Source organism: Pelmatolapia mariae, linkage group LG15, assembly GCF_036321145.2.
Source record: "Pelmatolapia mariae isolate MD_Pm_ZW linkage group LG15, Pm_UMD_F_2, whole genome shotgun sequence".
Classification (NCBI taxonomy): domain Eukaryota; kingdom Metazoa; phylum Chordata; class Actinopteri; order Cichliformes; family Cichlidae; genus Pelmatolapia; species Pelmatolapia mariae.
The window spans coordinates 15,930,590-15,951,745 of NC_086240.1; the positions used below are offsets into that span (position 1 = coordinate 15,930,590).

General features: G+C 39.3%; 1 protein-coding gene across 1 annotated transcript in view; it reads left to right on the plus strand.

Moving 5' to 3' along the window:
- The window catches only part of ezrb (ezrin b), a 31,758-nt gene extending 10,930 nt beyond the window's left edge, over positions 1–20,828 (plus strand). Inside the window, exons 4-14 of the mRNA XM_063495023.1 lie at positions 2,272–2,367; positions 4,182–4,456; positions 5,376–5,459; positions 5,567–5,713; positions 10,638–10,734; positions 11,206–11,369; positions 13,777–13,907; positions 14,659–14,819; positions 16,415–16,507; positions 16,667–16,903; positions 18,791–20,828. Coding sequence (XP_063351093.1) covers positions 2,272–2,367; positions 4,182–4,456; positions 5,376–5,459; positions 5,567–5,713; positions 10,638–10,734; positions 11,206–11,369; positions 13,777–13,907; positions 14,659–14,819; positions 16,415–16,507; positions 16,667–16,903; positions 18,791–18,955 — 1,650 coding nt within the window. The 3' untranslated portion in view covers positions 18,956–20,828. The remainder of the gene's footprint in view (positions 1–2,271; positions 2,368–4,181; positions 4,457–5,375; positions 5,460–5,566; positions 5,714–10,637; positions 10,735–11,205; positions 11,370–13,776; positions 13,908–14,658; positions 14,820–16,414; positions 16,508–16,666; positions 16,904–18,790) is intronic.
- Positions 20,829–21,156: the final 328 nt, after the last annotated feature.

Below are 21,156 nucleotides of genomic sequence, written 5' to 3' on the forward strand. Positions count from 1 at the left end.
AATCAGGCTGATCATTAGCAAAATAAAGAGTTTTCAGTTAGTGCTGCCTAGCTAGTAGCAAATATATAAGCAGATTTCATAAGACTTACTCAGCAATAATTTGCACTGTCAGATCAGACATTAACTGGTCTTCAACCTGACAGTTCCCTTATTTATTTGTCTGCGTGTTGTCACATTGCACCGAAGTGTGACTAATGCAGTTTGCTGTTCGGAGACTTTAGTGCTAGCAAGGTGAGGGCAGATAATTCCTTAAACCACACAGAGTATTTGCAGTAGTGATAACTAGGGAAAGTGTCTTGTTTTCTGCAGTGCACTGCACGTGACGAAGAGTAATGGGCTCTTCTTTGAGTGTGCCTGCCTTAAACCTGCATTCTTTCTAGTGGCCCACAGGGGGCGACTCCACTGGATGCAAAAAGTAGTCCAGCTACATTAAAGTCTATGAAAAGCTACCCTTTAACTCAGTTGATGATTAACTTCAGTAAACACTTTCCTTGTGAGTTTGTGGTCTCAGTTGTTAGTTTCAGTAAATATAAACCAATGTTTGTTTTTGTGAATGATGATCCCATCGAAGTCAAAAAGTGCAGTAAAGCAGGGTGTGCTTTAGGGTGGGCCACTGTTGTGATAAGCATGTAGTGTCTTTGGTTTGTTTGTCAGATTGACTCCACCAATACCAAGACAGTGATAGTTAAAACACTGAGAGATTTCAACACAGGACTTCAGTAATGTAATGTTACATTGATGATGAAGCTCATTATCTAATAATGAACTAGTCTAAGCCATTGCTAAAACTTAAACAAATAGTCAAAGGATTCAGTCTATTAATTTATTTTCTACCACTTTAGTCCTATATCTGTCTTACTGGTTTTACTTTATAGTTTTAACAGTAAGGTATTGTGACCATATAGGATTTTGTTTAATGTTAAAAATGTAATCAAAAGGCTTAAATTGAATTTCCAAAAACCTTGAAGCTAAGTTTCTAACTGGAATGTTTTACTCGGAGGGAATAAGTGCTACACTCGGGTTTCAGAGCTCTTGACGGATATTGAGTTAAACTAGCAGCAACCCATTAAAGTCGAGGCAATCTGCCAAATCACCCTGCTGCGAAGTCAGTCCACTAAACCGTGTCCCCAGGTTCAGATTTAATCCACCTCTAATGAACTGTATTATTTTCGAAATCCTTTGTCAGCAGGTGTCTGTAACTTGTACAGCATATTTTGGAAGCTAGTTTATTTTTTTAGGTGAACCACAATGTTGTTGGTAAGCTTATACGGATTACTTCAACGACAAAGTGGTATCAGGGATTTCTTCAACTGAATGTGAAACAGAAGCTCATTTAGGTATATGTGTCGCTGTTCCTTCTGGTATCTCTCCCTCTCAGTTTGTGGACCCCAAATCTAAGGCACCATGAAAGGACCGATTGTTTTCTCAAGCCTTATGAGTTTCACTACAGGTGAGATGCAGGCTGAAGTGCTCTTGCTCTCTTATTCCAGGCTCTCGTCTTGTTGCTGCTGCACTAAATACAATCCATCTAAAGGTCTAAAACAAAGCCAGTCTTCTTTCATTCAGGGACCTGTTGATATCTATCAAGAAGAGAAAAACATTGTGGATTTAACTAAGTGTTGCATTTAATCAAAAGAGTCTTGTTTTGCTGCATGATAACTTATTAATATTGAATGATCCTTAAAAATGATATTTTCCAGTTATTTTTGTGGGGATTTACTTATTGTCTTAACTGTGTTTTTTGTGATTTAAAAGAAAATGTCCCTCAGAGATCCTCAGAGACCAGTGAGAATACAATGAATGGTTTTACAGTGGTTCATGCCCAGGATCTTATGTGGCCAGAGGGATCAAACATGTAGCATTTAAGAGCGTACCTTTGTTTGTCCTGGCAGTGTCTAACTGCATTAACTAAAGCCTGAGAATGTGTAATACTATGAGGGCTGTCCACCAGATTAGTGTGGTACCTGAGTATGTCATCTTAAGGTTAGATTGTATAGACTTTGCCAAAGGTTGAAAATCCTTCAAAGGCCTTTTCACAACTTGTCATTGTGAGAGGAGAAAAATTACAAGTTAGTGTGATTATGTGGAAAATTACAAGGCATGAAGGCCACGATCTTTGTATTTTTCTGAAAATGAAAAACTTTGTGTCACAATCCAGTAAATAAAAATGTTATAAGCTACAAAAAGATTTCTGTTGTAGTGCGTTAGGCGATAAAAGGAATAGCTGTTGTAGCTCTGCTAAATCTGAGTGCTTTCTGTTTCTCTGTGCAGGTGGTAAAAACCATTGGCTTGCGTGAAATTTGGTACTTCGGGCTTCAGTATGTGGACGGCAAAGGTTACCACACTTGGCTAAAACTGGACAAAAAGGTAAAACCCAGCTTTAAAATATGTTTGTGTGTGTGTGTGTGTGTGTGTGTGTGTGTGTGTATTGATACTTAATTGTGAATGATTATTATTATTGATAATGTCAACTTTTGTCTTATTTATACTTTGATGGGCACTTTCCTTTTCATTACATGGTACCTGATTCCTGCATACTGTGCGTGTATGTCATGTCTGCTTGGCTCCTTTCACACCCTTCCCTGTTGATTAATATGGAGTAATAGAGAAAGAATGCATTGTTCTGAGGGGGCGATGCATTCAAAGGTCTCTTGTTTGCCTTTCATTCAGTCAGTAGCTGCTATATTGCTGTATGCGTAATATGACATGGCAGCTGATTTTTGAAGCCCCGCCTGGTTTCTGTGTGCTGCGGTGGCTAAGGAGGGTGGAGGGGGTCAGGGCTACATGTTATCAACTGGAGGTGGATTATTTGACAAAGAGTATGAACTCTTTGTGAACCATAGCTGCCTCTGTTATGTTCCTCTCTTACCCTGAGTAAACACACTTTACCTGGCCTCGGCTCAGTGTTGATCTGCATTATCAAACGGACAAAAACAGTCTTGTGAAAAGCACACATTTGCCTGACAAACGAAAGATCCCTGGTTTGATTCCGGGAGGAGACCCATATCCTTTTTGGGGTTGCGTCAAGAGGGCATTAGGTTTTTAAAACTAAAAAAAAAAATAAATCTGCCAAATCAAACATGTGAAGCTTGTGAATAAGGGAGCAGCCTAAAGAAAATCAGCCAGGTGATAAAGTCATATGTCCATAGTCCACATGTTCATCTCTGCAGCTGATCCCGTCCTAATAATCTGATCTGACGATAATTGATGGATTCCAAAATTGAACCACTAGTTGGGTGCTACTTCTGAATCTCAAACTGAAGCAAGGAGGGAGGCACCAAGTTTTTACATGAAAGAAAAATGTGTGGGATAATCTTTGAAATGTACACCAGCCTCTTTTGGCTCCCATGAGGGGGGTTAAGCTCAGAGTTTAAAAATAATGTTGAGTACACCGATCTTGTTTATCTCTAATAGATTTGAAAAGAAATGTTACGAGTAATACCTTTCTGAATGAAACAAATGCCAGAAACGATGCTAATCTGTCCTGTCAATTTATAATTTTTTTTCCAAAGAGAGAGGGAGAGAGAGAGAGAGAGAAAGAGAGAGTTATACTTGCCTCAGTCAGCAGCAGCAAACTGTACACTGTCTGCTGACAGTGCAGCTCATCAGCACAATGCAATGATCAAACTGGAATATTCCTGGTCCCATTCTCTTCATCAAGACTGCCTGGTTCCTGTTTTGAAATGAGAGGAAGAGGTGTATTGTGTAAACACACACTGTAGCTGGGAGTTAATAAAGTTTATTTCGACTAAATGAAAGGGCAGATCCCCCTTTTAAGGTCATTACAGCGCAATGGGTTTCATACGGTTTAAAGTGTGGATCAAATCCATTATTTATACCACCGATTGTGATTGTTTTGTAGCCAATAATAGTAAAGTTGTTAGAGAAAGTGTTTTTAAAACATGTTTTTATAGCGTCATGATTCACAGGATGATTCTTGCTACAGAAAGTCTTGATTTACACTCTGACAGTTCTGGCATTTATACAGTCCAGTTTTACCATTTGAAACTGAAGTCACAGCTTGACAATCATTTTGAAAAGTTGAATGAAAATGAAAACCCGTCCATAAAATTACTTGGAATACTTTGAGATAGCAGTTGCTTAGATAAGATATCAGCCTCTTATCTAACCAACTTATCAAGGCAGTGAGTGAGTATGTTTATTGTATAATTTCTCTCCAGGTGTCATCTCAGGATGTGAAGAAGGAGAACCCCCTGCAGTTCAAGTTTCGTGGCAAGTTCTTCCCTGAGGACGTTTCTGAGGAGCTGATCCAGGAGATCACCCAGAAGCTCTTCTTTCTGCAGGTGAAGGAGAGCATCCTGAGCGACGAGGTCTACTGCCCACCAGAGACAGCCGTGCTGCTGGCCTCCTACTCTGTTCAGGCCAAGTTTGGAGACTACGATAAGGATGTCCACCGGCCTGGGTACCTACTGTCTGAGCGCCTACTGCCACACAGGTGAGATGTGAGCTCAGAGCCACTAATTGAGACTTGCAGACTTGGCTTATTAATCTAAATCACTTGTTTGTCCTTTTTTGCTTTTAATGGGGAAAATTTCTTCGAAAAAAGGAAGTAACATGCTTAAAATCAGCAGCACTGGTTGAACCAGCTCCAAAGAAATTCATAGTCTCCACCCAAAGAAACAAAAGAGGAGATGGATTTTATTGAGGAAACATTGTTTCTAATTAACAATGAGTCAAGAGCAAATTATGCTTGTAATCTGTTTAGATTGGCTCTTGTTCCACCCTCACCTAGATATATGAAGTTACTACATTTTTCTGCCTGGTAGCATATTTTTATATATATATATATATATATATATATATTTTTAATTAATTTATTTTTTCCATGCCAGTTATCATCAAACACTCCTACAGGTTAAAAGTAGGAGTCCATTTTTACCACGCTTAGTAACCAGGAACAGGATTTTAAATGTGAGTGGGTGTGTCAGGGATTGGCACTTTAAATGTCTGGGCGTAATGCTTTATGTGTCTGTCCCAAAGGTGTAGAGATTGTTGCAAAACTAAACAACAAAGTGCTGCCTTGTACTGAACCTAAGCAAGAAATTTGAAATTCTTCTAGAAATCTACAACAACAACAAAAACCACGCCTGCAGCTCTAAGCCCCTCCAACCACACAGACATGAACATATATGCATTAGGATGGAGCGTGAAGTCCAAAGTAACTCGACAGCATTTTGTGCTTTTTACTATAACTTTGATGCAGGATAAGAGAACAAAATTCCCAGATCAGCCAGAGGGTTGCCACGTTATGCTATCCCATAGCATAAAGTTCCACTTTATACAACAGAAACTGCATGAAAATAGCATATTTCTACATTAATCCCATACATTTTTTTCTCTGTTTCTGTCTACAGAGTCATGGAACAGCACAAGTTATCCAAAGATCAGTGGGAGGAGAGGATCCAGGTGTGGCACGAGGAGCACCACGGGATGCTGAAGTGAGTTACTGTTTTTCTGCAGTACTGTTAAGAATTATTTTTGTGTAATCCTGCAGTACTAAAAGGAATTGTGGTTTTCATGTTCTGATCTTTGCCTGTTCTTGCAGGGAGGATGCTATGCTGGAGTACCTGAAGATCGCCCAGGACCTTGAAATGTACGGAGTCAACTACTTCGACATCAAGAATAAGAAGGGAACAGAGCTGCGTCTGGGAGTGGACGCCTTGGGACTCAATATTTATGAGAAGGATGACAAGTAAGTGCGGCTCCTTCAAGTACATGGCCTCGGTGTTGGTGTCTCTTCTTGTTGTTGGTGTAGCTGTGGCCCTGGGGTGGCTGTGGCTCAGGAGGTAGACCAGGCCATCTACTAATCAGATTGAACCATCACCATCAATCTGTGGTGTGAGTGTTAGGTGTAGAAAAAGGGCTTGAGACATGCTGTATAAAGCGCTTTAAGTGCTCAAGTAGAGTTGAAAAGTGGTGCATAAGAACCAGTCCATTTACCATTTGCACAGCTAAACTGGCTGAGCCAGGTTCATGTCTGTGCTTAATCACTGTTCCTGTTCTACAGCAGGCGGTATGACAAGAATAACAATGAAGACACGGGAGATACAGACAGTTAGAAATTCAAAATAGGCAGTTTACTTTGAGTCAAAAGTCTGCTGTGCAGGTCAAATAATAGGTTCTTATTTGGAGTTCTTCAGGGTTTTGGACTACAAGTTGCCACATAATGTGGTTTCATGACTTTAGTACTTATTTTTTGACTGCCTCAGGTGACTGTGACCTAATCTCTTTTAGAGATAAAGGTTATCAGTTGTTTGTAGAGGTTCACTTCATGCTCTACATAATTCTGAATGGGAAAAAAATCTCCTGACGCATAGCAAATGTTTTTGGGCCATTTAAACATGCAGATGATATACAAAAGCTGCAGACATTTTGCCTCGCCTTTCATTCCATCTGATTCAGTTCTCGTTCTCACCTTTGGTAACACTGAGATAAACTTGCTTAACCAGGCTAAAGTGTACAGTTAATCTCTACCCATTTTTTCTGTTAAAAACAAACAAATAAAACAAAGTAAATGTTTGTATTTTTTCTATCCTTTGATCAGTTTGTGGTGCTGTGCTTGAAGGCAGACCTACTTTTTGAGAGCTCCAACAGACACTGGTGATTGGGTGTTTCCACATTGCTTTCTGGCATTGCTTGTGATTTTCCACTTTGTTTGTAGGCCAAGACACTTTGGGAGATAATCACCCTCTGGTTTGGTGAAATGACTTCTGAGATCCCCTGTGGCCTCCTGTGTGTGGTTACTGGAGTGAAGTACACTGTGTTAAAGGGGCACTCAATCCCAGATGACTTGCATTTCAGTCACTGACCCCGTGCTTGGAAAAGCTGCCAGCTTTGGCTTCGATTGTCGCTCTTCACATATTAAGTTTGTCCACTTTCCTGCCATGCAGTGCGGTCTGCTCCGTCTGTGGAACAAATGAGCACAGCACACTGGTCACGTTTTAAAGAGAAAGCTTGGCATCTCAGCTCCCTCATCAGGCCTCTAACTGAACATTTACAAGCTTGGTTTATTGTCTTCTCAAATCTAAATGATTTGATTACCCTTACTGCCATTGTGTTTGAGTCATTCCTGCGCTTCATTTCACTTTAAGTCTAATTTAACAACTTGAGGTATGAAACCTCCAAGAAGAGAGCAAATATATTGTTAGGAATCAGACCAGGTCTTGTGTGAGTGTCTCTTTGTGCGCTCGCTGGGATCAGCATAAAAATGCCTCTCCTCCATGGTGCCCTGTGCTGTAACCATGGCTACGCCGACTGGTTTTTCAAGCTGTGCAGCACTTAAGAATGTGAAGCAAACCTACAACAGTCTCTCTCCAATGAGGGCAGCCGGCCCACAATGCAACAGTGCAGCCAAGGTTTCACCCAGGCTGGAGCTGGATTAACTCCTTATGCTCCCGCTGCTGTAGCTCATTTTTAAAGGGCAGTTTTTGCTTTTTTTCAGCCAAAGCTCTGTCTTTAGCAGGCAAGTACAGCCTCACACGCTAAATTCACTTTTTAGCATTTAGGAGTTAAACAGGTGTAATAAATAGATTCTTAATTGGCCTTAACTGTGTAGCACTGAATAGTCCAAGCTTGAATGACACAGTTATTTATATATATTTTTAATATCAATACAATTTACTTTAATAAATTTTTTTGTTGTAGAGCCTGACCAATATTGGGATTTTCGGTAGATTACTGATGCATATTTTAAAAGAGTAAAGATGCTGGCTGATAATCTTTGCCTTTTTGTTCGTTGAGTAGCCGTCAATGCCACATATTACCACACGGTTGTTTCCTAATTAGTCACTCATTTAAGCTTTAGTTTAGACTTCCTTGTCAGTCGGTGAAAGTGATGATTTGTGACTCCTGTCCATCATCGTTGCAATCCCCAGGCCTAAAAACTGGTTGCCGGTTGAGCCTAAGCATAATGACACGGTTCTTAAATGAATTGGTGGCACATTCAGATGTAAGTTTGTTCTGCTAGCTACTAAAGTCAGCAAATAATAAATGATATTATCAGCAGAATGAGTCTGGTGTCTCAATGAGAGTTGTGTCTGTTTGTGGAGGCATTTTACTACATAGAGTGAATGATTTTGGGTTTGCAACCTGTACAGATGCACTTGTGTGCAGGGGATTTTGATGTATTTTGGAATTTTAAATTTGCATAAGCAGACAGGGGAACCATGAAGAGGAAATATTGTTAATTTAAAAAAAAAAAAAAAAAAAAAAAGCTCCAAAAAGCAGCATGAAAGACATAAACAGCAGCTGCAGTGGACAGTTTTCATTGTTTTTAACAGCCATCATCTGTTTTCTGCTACTTGGCCGGCTCGTGGGGACAGCAGTCCACTCAGAGACGCCCAGTCATCTCTTTTCCTGGCCACCTCCTTCAGCTCTTAGAGACACAAACTCTTGATTGTGTCCTGGGTCTGCCACAGTGACTCCTTCCAGTAGGACATGCCTGAAACATTGCACCCAGGAGAGGTCTTTGTCAAATGCCTGAACCACTTTCTTTAGTGGCTCTACTCAGAGTCCCTATTGAATGACTGATCTCCTCTCCTTATCTCTGACACTGAGTCCAGACTCCCTTTGAAGGAAGGTCCTTTTTGTCAGTTATATCTCCAATATCATTCTTTTGGTCACTGCGTCCAGCTTGTAAATCTATAGCTTTGCCTTCTCTCCGATACAGTATCCCTGTCACCAAGATGCCACACCAGTCTGCCTTTCAGTTCCATTCTGATCTGGAGTGTGCATGCACCCTTTTCCAGCTGAGAATCAGTCTCGGAGGTGCAAAGTCTTTCGCATTGAGAGCTCAGCAAAAGGACACATAACAGCAGAAACTCAAACAAGAGTAGCCCACAGACCAGTTATTCCACACAGTTTCTTGACACTGCCCCCTGGTGCCAGTAAACAGCTACAACATAGCTTTTTGTAGGACCAGTGTACAGCTTGAAGCAAAGACGGCTGCACCCATGCAGCTCTGTCTCAGAGTATCCCGAGTATGCAGCATTACTCTCTGTTATCTATTCAGCTTTGTGCAGCTATCATTATCTGACCTTTTACTGTCACTTTACAACAAATTGTCATTTACTGACTGCAGCAGTACCTGAAGCTGGAGCACACCTTTTATTACTCATGATTTTGGTTTTTGCAGCCATTGCAATCAAATGCTAATATTTCTTACACATGAATTCTTATACATTAGTGAATTAGTTAAAAGAGAGACTTGGTAGTAAAATCCATTTATTCAGGTTTCTCCTTTTCAAAGCAAAAATCAAAACAAGTTTTGAGCAAAGAGTTTTGTGTTAACAAAATGAATTGATAAAGCACACCTCCGTAGACCACAGAAGTGTGATAGAAATACTCAGCAGATAACTTCCACATTGTTTTCTCAGTTCCACAGGCATGTGTCAGGGTCAGCTGGAGTGAAATTCCAGTTCAGGGAGTATAGTTTCATAGTTTCATAGTTTCATAGTTTCATTGGCAGGTGTGCAGCTGCTTTTTCAGATTACAACATTATTGGCCTCTCCATGTTTACAGTGCGACTCTCCATCGTGTCGAAAGACATAGGCATTCGTTCAGTGCCACACCCCAGATTCATCCCTCCTACTTCGTTACTGAAATCCATGCTAAGAGGATTATTCTGACTCAGAATGAATGAAATGTGATCCAAATGAGATTGTTCAGTGTATTTCTGTAGCTTTATGATATGTAAACTGTCTGTATTCTTATAAGAAATGGGGCTAGAATTGAGAGTCACAAATTTACTCCAAGCTGCCTTCAGTTTGGTTGTTTAGTCCAACATAAAATAATATGACATAAAGAGTGAGAGTTTTTTACATTTGAAAAACTATAACTAGAGATTTTAGCATAAATTCGAGAAAAGTGAAACGATGACTCGCTTCTCAGTTGCTGATTACTTGTCTATTAATCTACTAACTGCTGGAGCTGAAGTATTAATAACAACTGATAAGAATACACATTATTCCAAGGAAAGTGCTGGAAACATTACTTAAATTGTGATAAAATAAATTTTATTGGAGCAAGCACTCAAGCTACTTAAAAAGTCTAATTTTATTAAGATCTTTGTCATTGTAGGTCAGTATTTTGAGCTTGGAACAGAATGAAAGAGACACTTGTCTAAGGATGAAGGTGCTAAACCTTTCAGTGCCGTGTAAACTAGCAATAAAACCTCAGGACGAGACCTGAAACCAGTATGAAGACAATAAAAACTGGGTGTGATGTAGTATTTTATTTCTTCATCATGCTCCGTGCAAGTCCATTTTTTTAAAAAGGCGGAGGTGTAAATACTGATGTTTTTTAGGCCATCTAGATAACAAAACAAAACAAAGCTGAGTTCATACAAGAGAAGACCAAGAGCAATCAGTTTTTTACAGTGTGAAAAAAGAAAGCTGTGGTTAATTATGTACAATACATTTTTGGTGGAAAATTGCACTCGTACTTAGCAGACAATTCAGGTTTTTATGTTTTAAACACTGTATTGGCACCATTATCTATCTCAGTGGAAGCATGCAGGAAGGTCACACTATATCAGAAAATGATTATTATTGTGTCCCAGTGGACACCCACATTATCCCATATATTTCACATTTATTTTCTTGTGCTTTCTCCTTCAGACTGACCCCTAAGATTGGCTTCCCCTGGAGTGAAATCAGAAACATTTCTTTCAATGATAAGAAATTCATCATCAAGCCTATTGACAAGAAATCTCCGGTGAGAAATCTCATCTAAGCAATCACACACACACACACACCTCTTCTTTCAAAGGTCCTATTTTTCTATGTAATTTCCCTTACGTAAAGCATTCTTTGTCTTTAATATCAGGCTTTTCAGGGCGTATTGGGTTACAGTGTGTTTCTGTATTTAAGCTCGCTGCTTCCATTTTACCTGTGGCATCATGTTTCTCTGCAGCGGAGGGGGAAACCATTAGGCATATCTCCCGTTGCAATCGAGCATAAAGAATAGACAGAGCTGCTTTCTAGGCAGCGCTGTTAGTGATTGACTGCAGACACACACAAAAAAGCAAGTGGTATAAACCTTATCTGTGCACTTCAGGCTGCTCTGCCTTTTACTACGAGTGGAGGTTTTTGGTTTTTTTTTAGCACCAGTATTCATTATTCAGCCCAGTGTCTGTTCTGATTTCTCCTTATCGTTCTTATTGTTTGATTCTTTTCCCAAATTCAGGACTTTGTGTTTTACGCCCCGAGACTGCGCATAAACAAGCGCATCCTGCACCTGTGCATGGGCAACCACGAGCTGTACATGCGTCGCCGTAAACCCGACACAATTGAGGTGCAGCAGATGAAGGCCCAGGCCAAAGAGGAGAAACACCAGAAGCAGATGGAGAGGTACGCAGATTGTGGAGATGAGTGTCATTTAAGAAGTAGTTTCACACTTAAAAATTATTGTATGACTGTTGTCTTAAGTAAGAACATAAACCCTCTAGACTATTATGGTTTTACCCTCATGCCATTCACTGAGATTTTGATAAGAGCTGATGTGTTTTCATTGAGTCAGCTGTAAATAAAAATGAGCAATGAGCAATCAATCACAACATTAGAACACGTCTGCAGCTGTTACTAACACCCCTTATCAGTTATTATTTTCACAGTAACTTGATTAATAGTTCAGTATTGAATTTATTTCTCTGCAGTTTGACAAGAAAATTAATATAGTAACTTTAAAAAAGGGTTCCTTTTTTTGCACTTTAATGCTTTTTTTAGGTAAAATTTAAAATGAATTTATTTTTAATACATTTACAAAAATTACATATTATTTTGACTTTTTTCATTAGGGTTTATTAAGTGTTTATTGATGGGTATAAACTGTACTCATTAAAAATGGGTTTTTAGAGCGCAGTAAAGTTTGAGCAAAAAGTTAATAAATCTGTACACTTTTTATTTTTTTAATTAGTTTTTATTCAGAGGTCAGGGAGGAAAGAAAAGGGAGGTGCGCAGAAAATATTAGAGGTTTGATATAACAACTACAAAAACGGTGAAGTGTAGGAAATGTACTTCCTGTGTTGGCTGAGCTGAAACTGAATGGATGTTGACCCTGATCTCAACAGCAGCTGTCAGCTCACTGTGTCCCACACAGCTGTTCAAACACAGACAACCATGAACAGACAACAAAAGTGAATACCAGAGAGAGAGCCATCAGATCATCAGTTCAGGCTCTCGCATAGTAGCCCGCAGTCTGTCCAGTAATCAGGTTGACTGGTGTTCAAACACAATTACAAGATGGTTTGCAATGAGTCCCTCAAGAAACTTTATTTAAAAGGGACGTGGACACTACACATAAAGGCTAATTTAGACCAGTTAGCCCTGCTCTCAAAAACTGACATAGATGTAACACTGTCTGTGAAGCTGAATTTAAGAAATAAATGCTTAAAGTTTTAAAACCATGTTTAGCGCCATCTTCTGTCTGTGCGGAGCGTGATGTCATGTGGTTGGTTGGTTGCGGTAATAGCTAACATAAACTAATGTAAGTCTCATTAGTGACAGAATCAATAACTCAGTTGAAAATAACGACACTAAAACAAACTACCTTACTAAGTATTCATTTATAAAGTGCTTTACAAACCCAAATATTATGGCTAACAGCTGGATTTTCCTGTTTGAGTGCAGCTAGCCAAACAGCGAGCAGCCAGTTACTGCTAAAGAGACAGACAGTGAAAATTGACACTATTGACTCAGTTTCTTAACATAAAACTCATTGTTCTATTTAGAGCAACACAACTGTGATCCCCTTAAACAGATTTTTAGTTTTAGTGTCATTATTTTCCTCTGAAATATCGATTCTATCACTAGGTAGCTAACAATAACTAATGTAAGTCTATTGCAACCAGCCAACCACATGACGTCACGCTCCCTCCTGCAGACAGAAGATGGCGCTAAACATGTTTTATAAGCACTTATTTCTTAAATCCAGCTTCATAGACAGTGTTACATCTATGGCAGTTTTTGAGAGCAGTGCTCAATTGTGTATATTAGCTTTGATGTGTGTAGCATTTCATGTCCCCTTTAAACATTAACAAACCCAGAGAGATATCAGATTTTTTTTCTGCAGCAGGAGGAGACATGAGCAGGATGTGAAGAGAGTCAAATGAAGTTTAACTAAGAGCAGAGAACATAGAGATGAATAACTCACCCCAAATTTGAGAAAATGAACTGTTCAGTTTTTTAAGATTAAGGCATATTGACATAAAGTTTTCTGAGAGACAAACAAAGTGCGGCTGTGGAGTATTTTAAAATTATAGTGGTTTCCAAGAGTTTATAAGAGACTAAAATGGTGTTTAAGAATGAATCATAATTAATTAATCATAACCCAGTATATAAAAGTTAATTGCTAAGTTACTAATTAATTATTTGGACATTTTGTGGACAAACAATTAGTTAAAAAATTAATTGAAGCCAATAATTTCATTGCTGTGAGTAAAATTCTTGGTTACTGAGGGCTCTGCTCACATCCTTCTATCAGCTGATTTCATGCCAGCTTTTTATAGCTCTCATAAACCCTGAAGTCATTCAGTTTGCCAAGTCTTTGTGAGTGTCGTGTAACTTAAAATCACCTGTATAATACGACTGCGTGAAATAAATTATATTTAAATATCTTGTTGTTTTCACCAGCTGTTATAGAGCAGTTTTTGCAAACATGCACCAAATGCCACGTTTGTGTGTGTGCCTTTTGCAGTAACCATGTATCAACTATATCAGTTCTGTTTGTGTCCTCACGGCTGCTTTGTGTTATCTGCAGAGCCCAGCTGGAGAATGAGAAGAAGAAGAGAGAGGCCATTGAGAAAGAAAAGGAGCAGATGGAGCAAGAGAAGCAGGACCTGATGATGAGGCTCTACCAGTTTGAGGAGAAGACCAAGAAGGCAGAGAAAGGTGAGGCGAGGGGAAAGCTGTGTGTGTGTGTGTGTGTGTGTGTGTGTGTGTGTGTGTGTGTGTGTGTGTGTGTGTGTGTGTGTGTGTGTGTGTGTGTAAATACTTGGAATATGTGTGTACGTGTTGTTATGCAGGTAGGTAACAGTAGGTTATTAGGTTGTGCATTCAGTTTACTTGTTGGGTAAATTAAATGATTAATCAAAGGCAACCCCCCACCCCCAAAATAACACTAAAAGCAGCACGGAATGAGGCACAGTTATTAGTAGTCATTGTCTTTTTGATTAGATATGGCTCTGTATTCAAAACAGAGGAACAAAAACTACGTCTTGGAATGGACTCTCTGCAGTTTTGTCATAAAAGCAAAAGACAAAAGACTTACGGAAGCAGTCTGGTTGTAAATTAGCTCTGATTTGCAGTGTTTGTTGTTAAATGATTTAAATTCCAGCTGATCAAACACCCGGAGCATTATAAATAAGAAAGCGTTCACACAGTCATGGTGCAGAGCTTTGTTGGTATTCAGGAAACATGTTTGACATCTGACAGGTTTACTTTTTATTGAACTTCCTTATTTAGAGATTGCTATTAGGTGGTGGTCTCAGTTAATAGTAACAAATATACAGATATATACTGCTGCTCTGTTATCTCATAGAATAATGAAAAAAAAAAAACATGTGAACATTAATATCTACACGTTTAAATAAAGTATTTGTGTAATATTATATTTTTGTTCCCCCCTCTTTTTGCATGTTAGATTTGCAAGACCAGCTGCAAAGAGCCATGATGCTGGAGCAGGAGCGCAGGAGAGCAGAGGAGGAGGCAGCTCGTCTGGAGGCAGAGCGTCAGGCTGCCCTGCTGGCTAAAGAGGAGCTGGCCCGCCACTCTGAGCAACAGAAGAAGAGTCAGGAGCAGCTGGTCAGTGTTTTAAATCTGTCTTTTTTTTCCCTTTATTTTCCTCTCATTTCAATACTGTTACATAGGTGGATGCTCATGATAAACATGTGTACTGTTTTTTAATGTTGAGGCCAGTGTGCAAAGTAAGGAGTCAGGAATTCAGGGTCAGACTATGTGTGACATCAAAGAAAAGGGATCTTCCTTATATGGTCATCTTAGAGACACAGGTCTGACACCAGGAAGAGCAACCAATCAGAAAAAAGCTGCCTGAACAGGAGAAGGAAGGAGGCTAAAATTGCTTATTTCATTGTAAGATTATGGTGACAGTGAAAAAACAGATTTATCACACACACTTTTATTGCCGAGATCTCAGCTGTTTGTCCAGGTTATTGTCAGGCATGTGCTGATGACTGGCTACTGTTGCTCCAGACAAAAGCATTTTGTAGTGTCTAGCTGGTCCACACCGCTGCGCCTCAGACTAACAGCCCCTCAGGACCACCTGCAAGACTGTGCTTCAGTTCAACTGTCCTGACATGAAAAGCTGTGGTTCCTACTCCACATTCAGGCACCAGACACAGTTTTATTAGTGAGACACCTGCTGTGATGCCCTCTTTACTTAAACCCCATTAAGACATTTGTAATGGATTAAGTCCATGTGCAGCTTCCGCTCACAGAAGACGTGTGAGAGCATTGATACGAACTTGTTTGAACCCACTTATCTCATTAATGATAGTATTTTCACTAACTTCATTTTCCAGTCGAGCACCTTTCACATAATTTCATGGCTTGCTGGAGGCAGCCTACACCCACTGAACAGCTAGAGAAGGCGTGGCATTTAATGCTGAGCAGGGTATACTTCAGTGTGGTGAAAGACAAGCCGTTGACATTGTTGTAGTTGTGAGAAGGAATGTACCACAACACCCACAGAGGCTACACGGTCTGGTTAGGTTTAATTAAGATGCCTCCTCACAGTGACAGCTGCTTCCTGTTTCTTTATTTCTTTTTTTTTAATGATGCCGGCAGTTTGCAATAATCCAAAAATGAACTATTACAGTTTTTACACTGGTTTCCAGTCATATTTTCTGAATTAGTAATCAAATGTAGTTTTAAATCTACCTGTTTTCTTTGTGACTCTTTAGAATTTTTTAATATATATATTTTATATTTTTTAATGCATACTGAGGCTTAAAGCTAAAAATATCAAACAAGTGAAAGATCAAAGGAAGGTTTAAACTAACATTAAAATTAAATTCTTACAGAAAATTTTAAATCTGATTAACAAAGTTTTTTTTATTTTTGGGAGGAGAAGTAAAAATATAACAGGGAAAAAAGGTCATTTAATATGACACTTATAATAAATCAAGCTGCCTATATTTATTTCTGGAAACTCTTTGAAATGCTTTGAAACAACAACTGTGATCTGTTAGATTAGTTTCTCATTAGAAGGAGAAGGTTCTAGTCTCTTGAAGTGTAGACATAGAAGTAGTATAGTAGTAGTATAAGGAACAAAATGAGATGTATTTTTTCTGGATGCTACAAGAGTCTTTATTTGCCCTTCTGTATAAAATAATACGTTTCTTTTATTTCTTGTTTTTTTGTGTGTGTGTGTGTATCAGGCTGCTGAGCTGGCAGAGCACACAGCAAAGATCAGCCTGCTCGAGGAGGCTAAGAAACGCAAGGAGGAGGAGGCCAACTCATGGCAGCTCAGGGTGAGAGCTTTAACGTGACCACAGTGCAGTTTACTCAGGCTCACTCAGCTGTTTCTGTCTGAAACAAGAACTGAATTAAATTATTGCAGAACTTCTATTTGCAGTTAGAAATTCTCTAGCGTTGATTTTGAGCTGACTGATCTTCTCTGTCATCACCAGGCCCGTGAGGCCCAGGACGATCTGATTAAAACCAAGGAGGAGCTGCACAATGTGATGACGACACCTCTGCCGCCGCCACCTCCTCCCATGTACGACCACCTCATGGACGACAACAGTGACGACAACACCAGCATGCACAGCGCCGACCTGCACGTGGACGGCATCAACGACCACCGCAACGAGGAGGACCGCCTGACTGAGGCAGAGAAGAACGAGCGCGTCCAGAAACAGCTGAAGGTGAAAACTAGCACCTCACACAATCAGTCATTGGCGAGAGTGATGGTACACTAACACCTATATCTGAGGTGTTAATGATAGCAGACAAAAACAGTGCTGCATGTGTGGTTGCTGCAATTCAGTTAAATAATCAGGAAGAATTACCTGCTTTCATGCTTATCTGTTACTGTGTTACCCAACATTAGGATAGAAGATCTGTACAGACAGATTTAGAAATAGAACTTCCTCCTCAGGTAATCTTAGTCCGAATCAGCTGACAGCTTGAAACAAGCCTAGACAGAGAAGAGTTTAACTGGAACAAACAGTTTGGCTGTGAAAGCACAGAAGGGCCTGGTGTTATTGAATGCATCAGAGTTCTCATTGAAGCCTTGATCTAACTTAAACACTATTAACACCAAAGCAATTTTTGCAGTCCATAAGACTAGAATAGCACTACATTCTGTAAAAGCCAGTTCACGGCTGTAGTTTCAGTTAAACTTGAAAGATTACAAGTTTCTGCACCGCATTCATCCTGTTCTCACTTCTCTTTTGACCTTCACGTAGAACCGAAGCTGTTGAGCTCTGGCTCGATTTTCTATACTAGACTATAAGTATACTAGACTATAACATCAGGAAGTTGAAATCAGCGGTACCTTTGAATGTGTGAACTTGATGTTGGAGACCAGCTCAGTCACCTGATCGCCCTGTACCCTATCTCAAAGCTGCGTTCAGAAATGAGGGGCATCTATGCAGGAAGTGAACTGCTCATCACGCATTGCTTAGACAGTTGGTCGGGCTCTGGTTGTCAAGGCATTTACCACGCCATACCATATGACAGTTAACAGCATCCTTTGCTTCCCTCACATCAATATTAACTTGAAGTGCGCATCTAGAAGTTGCGAAAACTTCACATGGCCAGAGGGTATTTCACCCGTCATTGCTTCAAGTTGCTAGATATGTCATTGACTTTCTGTTATCGCTGATTGCCCAGTTGATAGTCGCTTCCTGTGTGGAGAGCAAAAACTCACTACTTTATATAAAGTCAGCTCTCAGGTCCCCGCCACAGAAACTGCCGCAGACCAATATATATTTTCTGTTTCTAATAGTCATATTGTTTTTAATGGGAAAACTACAAGAGTTTGGAAGAAAATTTTGAATCTGCTGAGAAATTTTTCCAAATCTCTTGCAGATGCGTGGAAATGTATTTGATTTTTGAGCCAAGTTTAACTTAATAATTACAGGAGATAATGGTGTAAAATTCTCAGGGCTGAAGAATATATTCAAGCCCTTTTTTCATTTTTTTAATGGACCAATCTAGAAGTGATCAAGCAAACTGTAGTGATTTTACAGGAATGTCGTCACAGCCTGTTTTCAGCCATGAACTTCAGAAAGTGTCAGGAGAATCAGATCAGGACAAGTCGTCCTTTCTCACACGTGTCAAACAGCAGGAGACAGCTTGGACAAATGATCACTGCTGGAAACACTGTATGCAATTTAGGCTACATCGTCACATACACTGGTGTTTTTATAAAGAAAAGAAAAAAACAGAAAATGTTTATCGTTAAAGCAACACACATTGATAGAACTCTTGATAGAACTCTAATCATACAAAGATGTTGATGTCTCATGGCAAAAAAAGAGGGAAAAATCTTTGTTGTCCTCATTCACGTGTAAATGCAGAAACTGAGTTTCCAAACTACTGTTTTGTGTAGGAGGTAACAAACAAGATGTGCATTTGCTAGATGGAAGGTTAAAGACTGATTAACACATACGTCTTTGGGGGGTATAAAGTTCGAGGCTATAGTGAGCTAAAATGGACACGGTGACTCATTCATGGAATTGTATAAGAGGCGGCATTGTTGGTTTTTGCCCTCAGATCTCATTCTTCTTCCTTTCCTCCACCCTCAGGCCCTGACCTCAGAGCTGGCTCAGGCACGTGATGAATCCAAGAATACCGCCAACGACCTCCTCCACAGTGAGAACGTGCGGGCTGGCCGAGACAAATACAAGACTCTGCGACAGATCAGGCAGGGCAACACCAAGCAGAGGATCGATGAGTTCGAAGCCTTATAAGGAGCCCTCGGAAAACGTACCCTTTCTGAATGGTCACTACATATCTTGCTCTTCGACTGCCAGATCAACACACAACCAAACCCGGACATGTTTAACACACTGCTGCAGACTGAATTGAAGCAGTATAAGCAGAGCAGAAGCATCACTACAGAGAGAGAGAAACTCCTGCTGTCATGAGTGCCCTGCTGGATGCAGGGCTTTGCAAACCCTCTGAAGAAATATTAGTGCCAAAAACTTTCCCTTTTGTCTCTACTTAGTGTTTCATTTCCCGTTTGTGTATTTAATTGTGTAATTTGAGCAATTCAGACCAAAAATAGTCATCTGTTTTTAGAGGTGGGATGAAGTAGGGGGATTAGCCAAATTATTTTAGTATTTTATGATGCGCACAGAGAGAATATAGTACAAGCTTTGCTTATTTTTGATGGAGGACCGTTTGTTGTTCATGGCGACCACTCAGAAAGGGGGAACGAGAAGAAAAATAGTTTTTTTTCCATCATATTTGAACACTTCCATTTATGTTTAATGCTATTCTGTAGGTTAAAAAAATCATGCCTAGTTGGATATTTATACTGTATATGGGACATTTAAAAAGGGTATTTCATTTTGGTTTGTATATTTTTGCTATCTTTTGATAACAAAACATTCAATATGTTTTAAAGATTTTATATATTGACCAAACAATAACAGTCTTATGTTCCATATGTTTTCCTTTAGATCAATAAATTAAAGAAATATTAATAGTAAATTATTATTTTTTACCGTAGGAATTATATTCAGCTGCATGCTATTAAAATCACGTCAGAAGATCTCTAGATATCTAGGTACTTTTATCATTATCATTATTGTTATTATTATTAATAACATTATTATTATTGGTTTTTTGCCATGCAGTTCACAGAACAGCGATGCATCGTTTTCTTGAGAGCAGGTTTAATATTTCTGTTTCTGTCTGTTCCGTGTCATGTCGCTGCAGAGTGAGAAATGAACATTTTCACACTGTAAAGTAGCCTTTGGTCGCCCCTCTGCAGGGGTCAGTTCCACACAGCTGCTTGACACTTCTCAGCCAAGGTGCTTAGTCACCAAAAAAACAAAAACAAAAAACAACAACAATAAGATGCAATTCTGAAAACCTTTGGGGTTTTTTTTTGTTTGTGTTACATCTCCAGAGTTTCATGGACTGACCCATATTACATAAAACCAAGTCTCATGTTCTCCTCTCTGGACATTTATTAGTATTTACTGACTCCCAGCTCTACTGGACTTTGTATATGAACAGGATTTTATAATGAGGTGTTTAAGAATTTGGCAATTAAAAAAAAACTGATTACATGTCTGTGTGTACTTTGTAAAATATATATTTCAAAGTAAGTAGACACTTCTGTCCTCATGCTTTCTGGACCGGGATGTTTTAATGGGTTTGCCTTATGCTTCTGAGTCTTAGCCTCGCTAGCCCAGGTGGGTTTAACCATGTAAAGCCAAGTGTATCATATTTGATACAAATTAAAACTCATATATGCAAATTAATATAAATATATATATTTGTCAGGAGGTTCAATAAAATCAATTTTCAAAAAAATATTAGAATTTTCTGGTCGTTCTGTCATTGTTCTGGGTTTACAGTGTTAAAGACAGACCAGGATGACAGGATGGATTGCCTTGGAGGTTGTACCAACTTTCATGTTCTCCCAAACAACGAATGCTGGGCGCTGATGATCTTAGGTTTGTCAGGGCATTATAAAGCCAAACTGTATGAAAAGGTAGTCCCGGGTAGTCCATGGACTTGAGACTGGTTCTGGCTTGGGATGTTGTGAGATTGATGTTTGTGGTTTTGAATAAAAGAACTCACTAGATGTTCAGTGAATTGAAAATGAAACTTGATGCAGAAATTTCCTTTCAAGATGAGCTCTAAATTGAAGTCAGACACACTGGTTACAGCTAAATGCTTTCCAAAAAGTAGAGTTTTATATTTATAATATCAGCATGTCAGGAGTCTCTCACGTTTTTTTGATTCATATTCAGATACTTTTATTTTTACAAAAGCAATTCAGTGTGCCAGAAAAATAAATAAAATGACAAAAAACGAAAACACACATGCACGTGGAAGCTGATTGACTTATTATCTGACAGCTGTACTACACATACACTGTAAATAGTTGAATGCTAACTGAGCGTCTTATAGTGCTGGATGTAAACAAAAATAA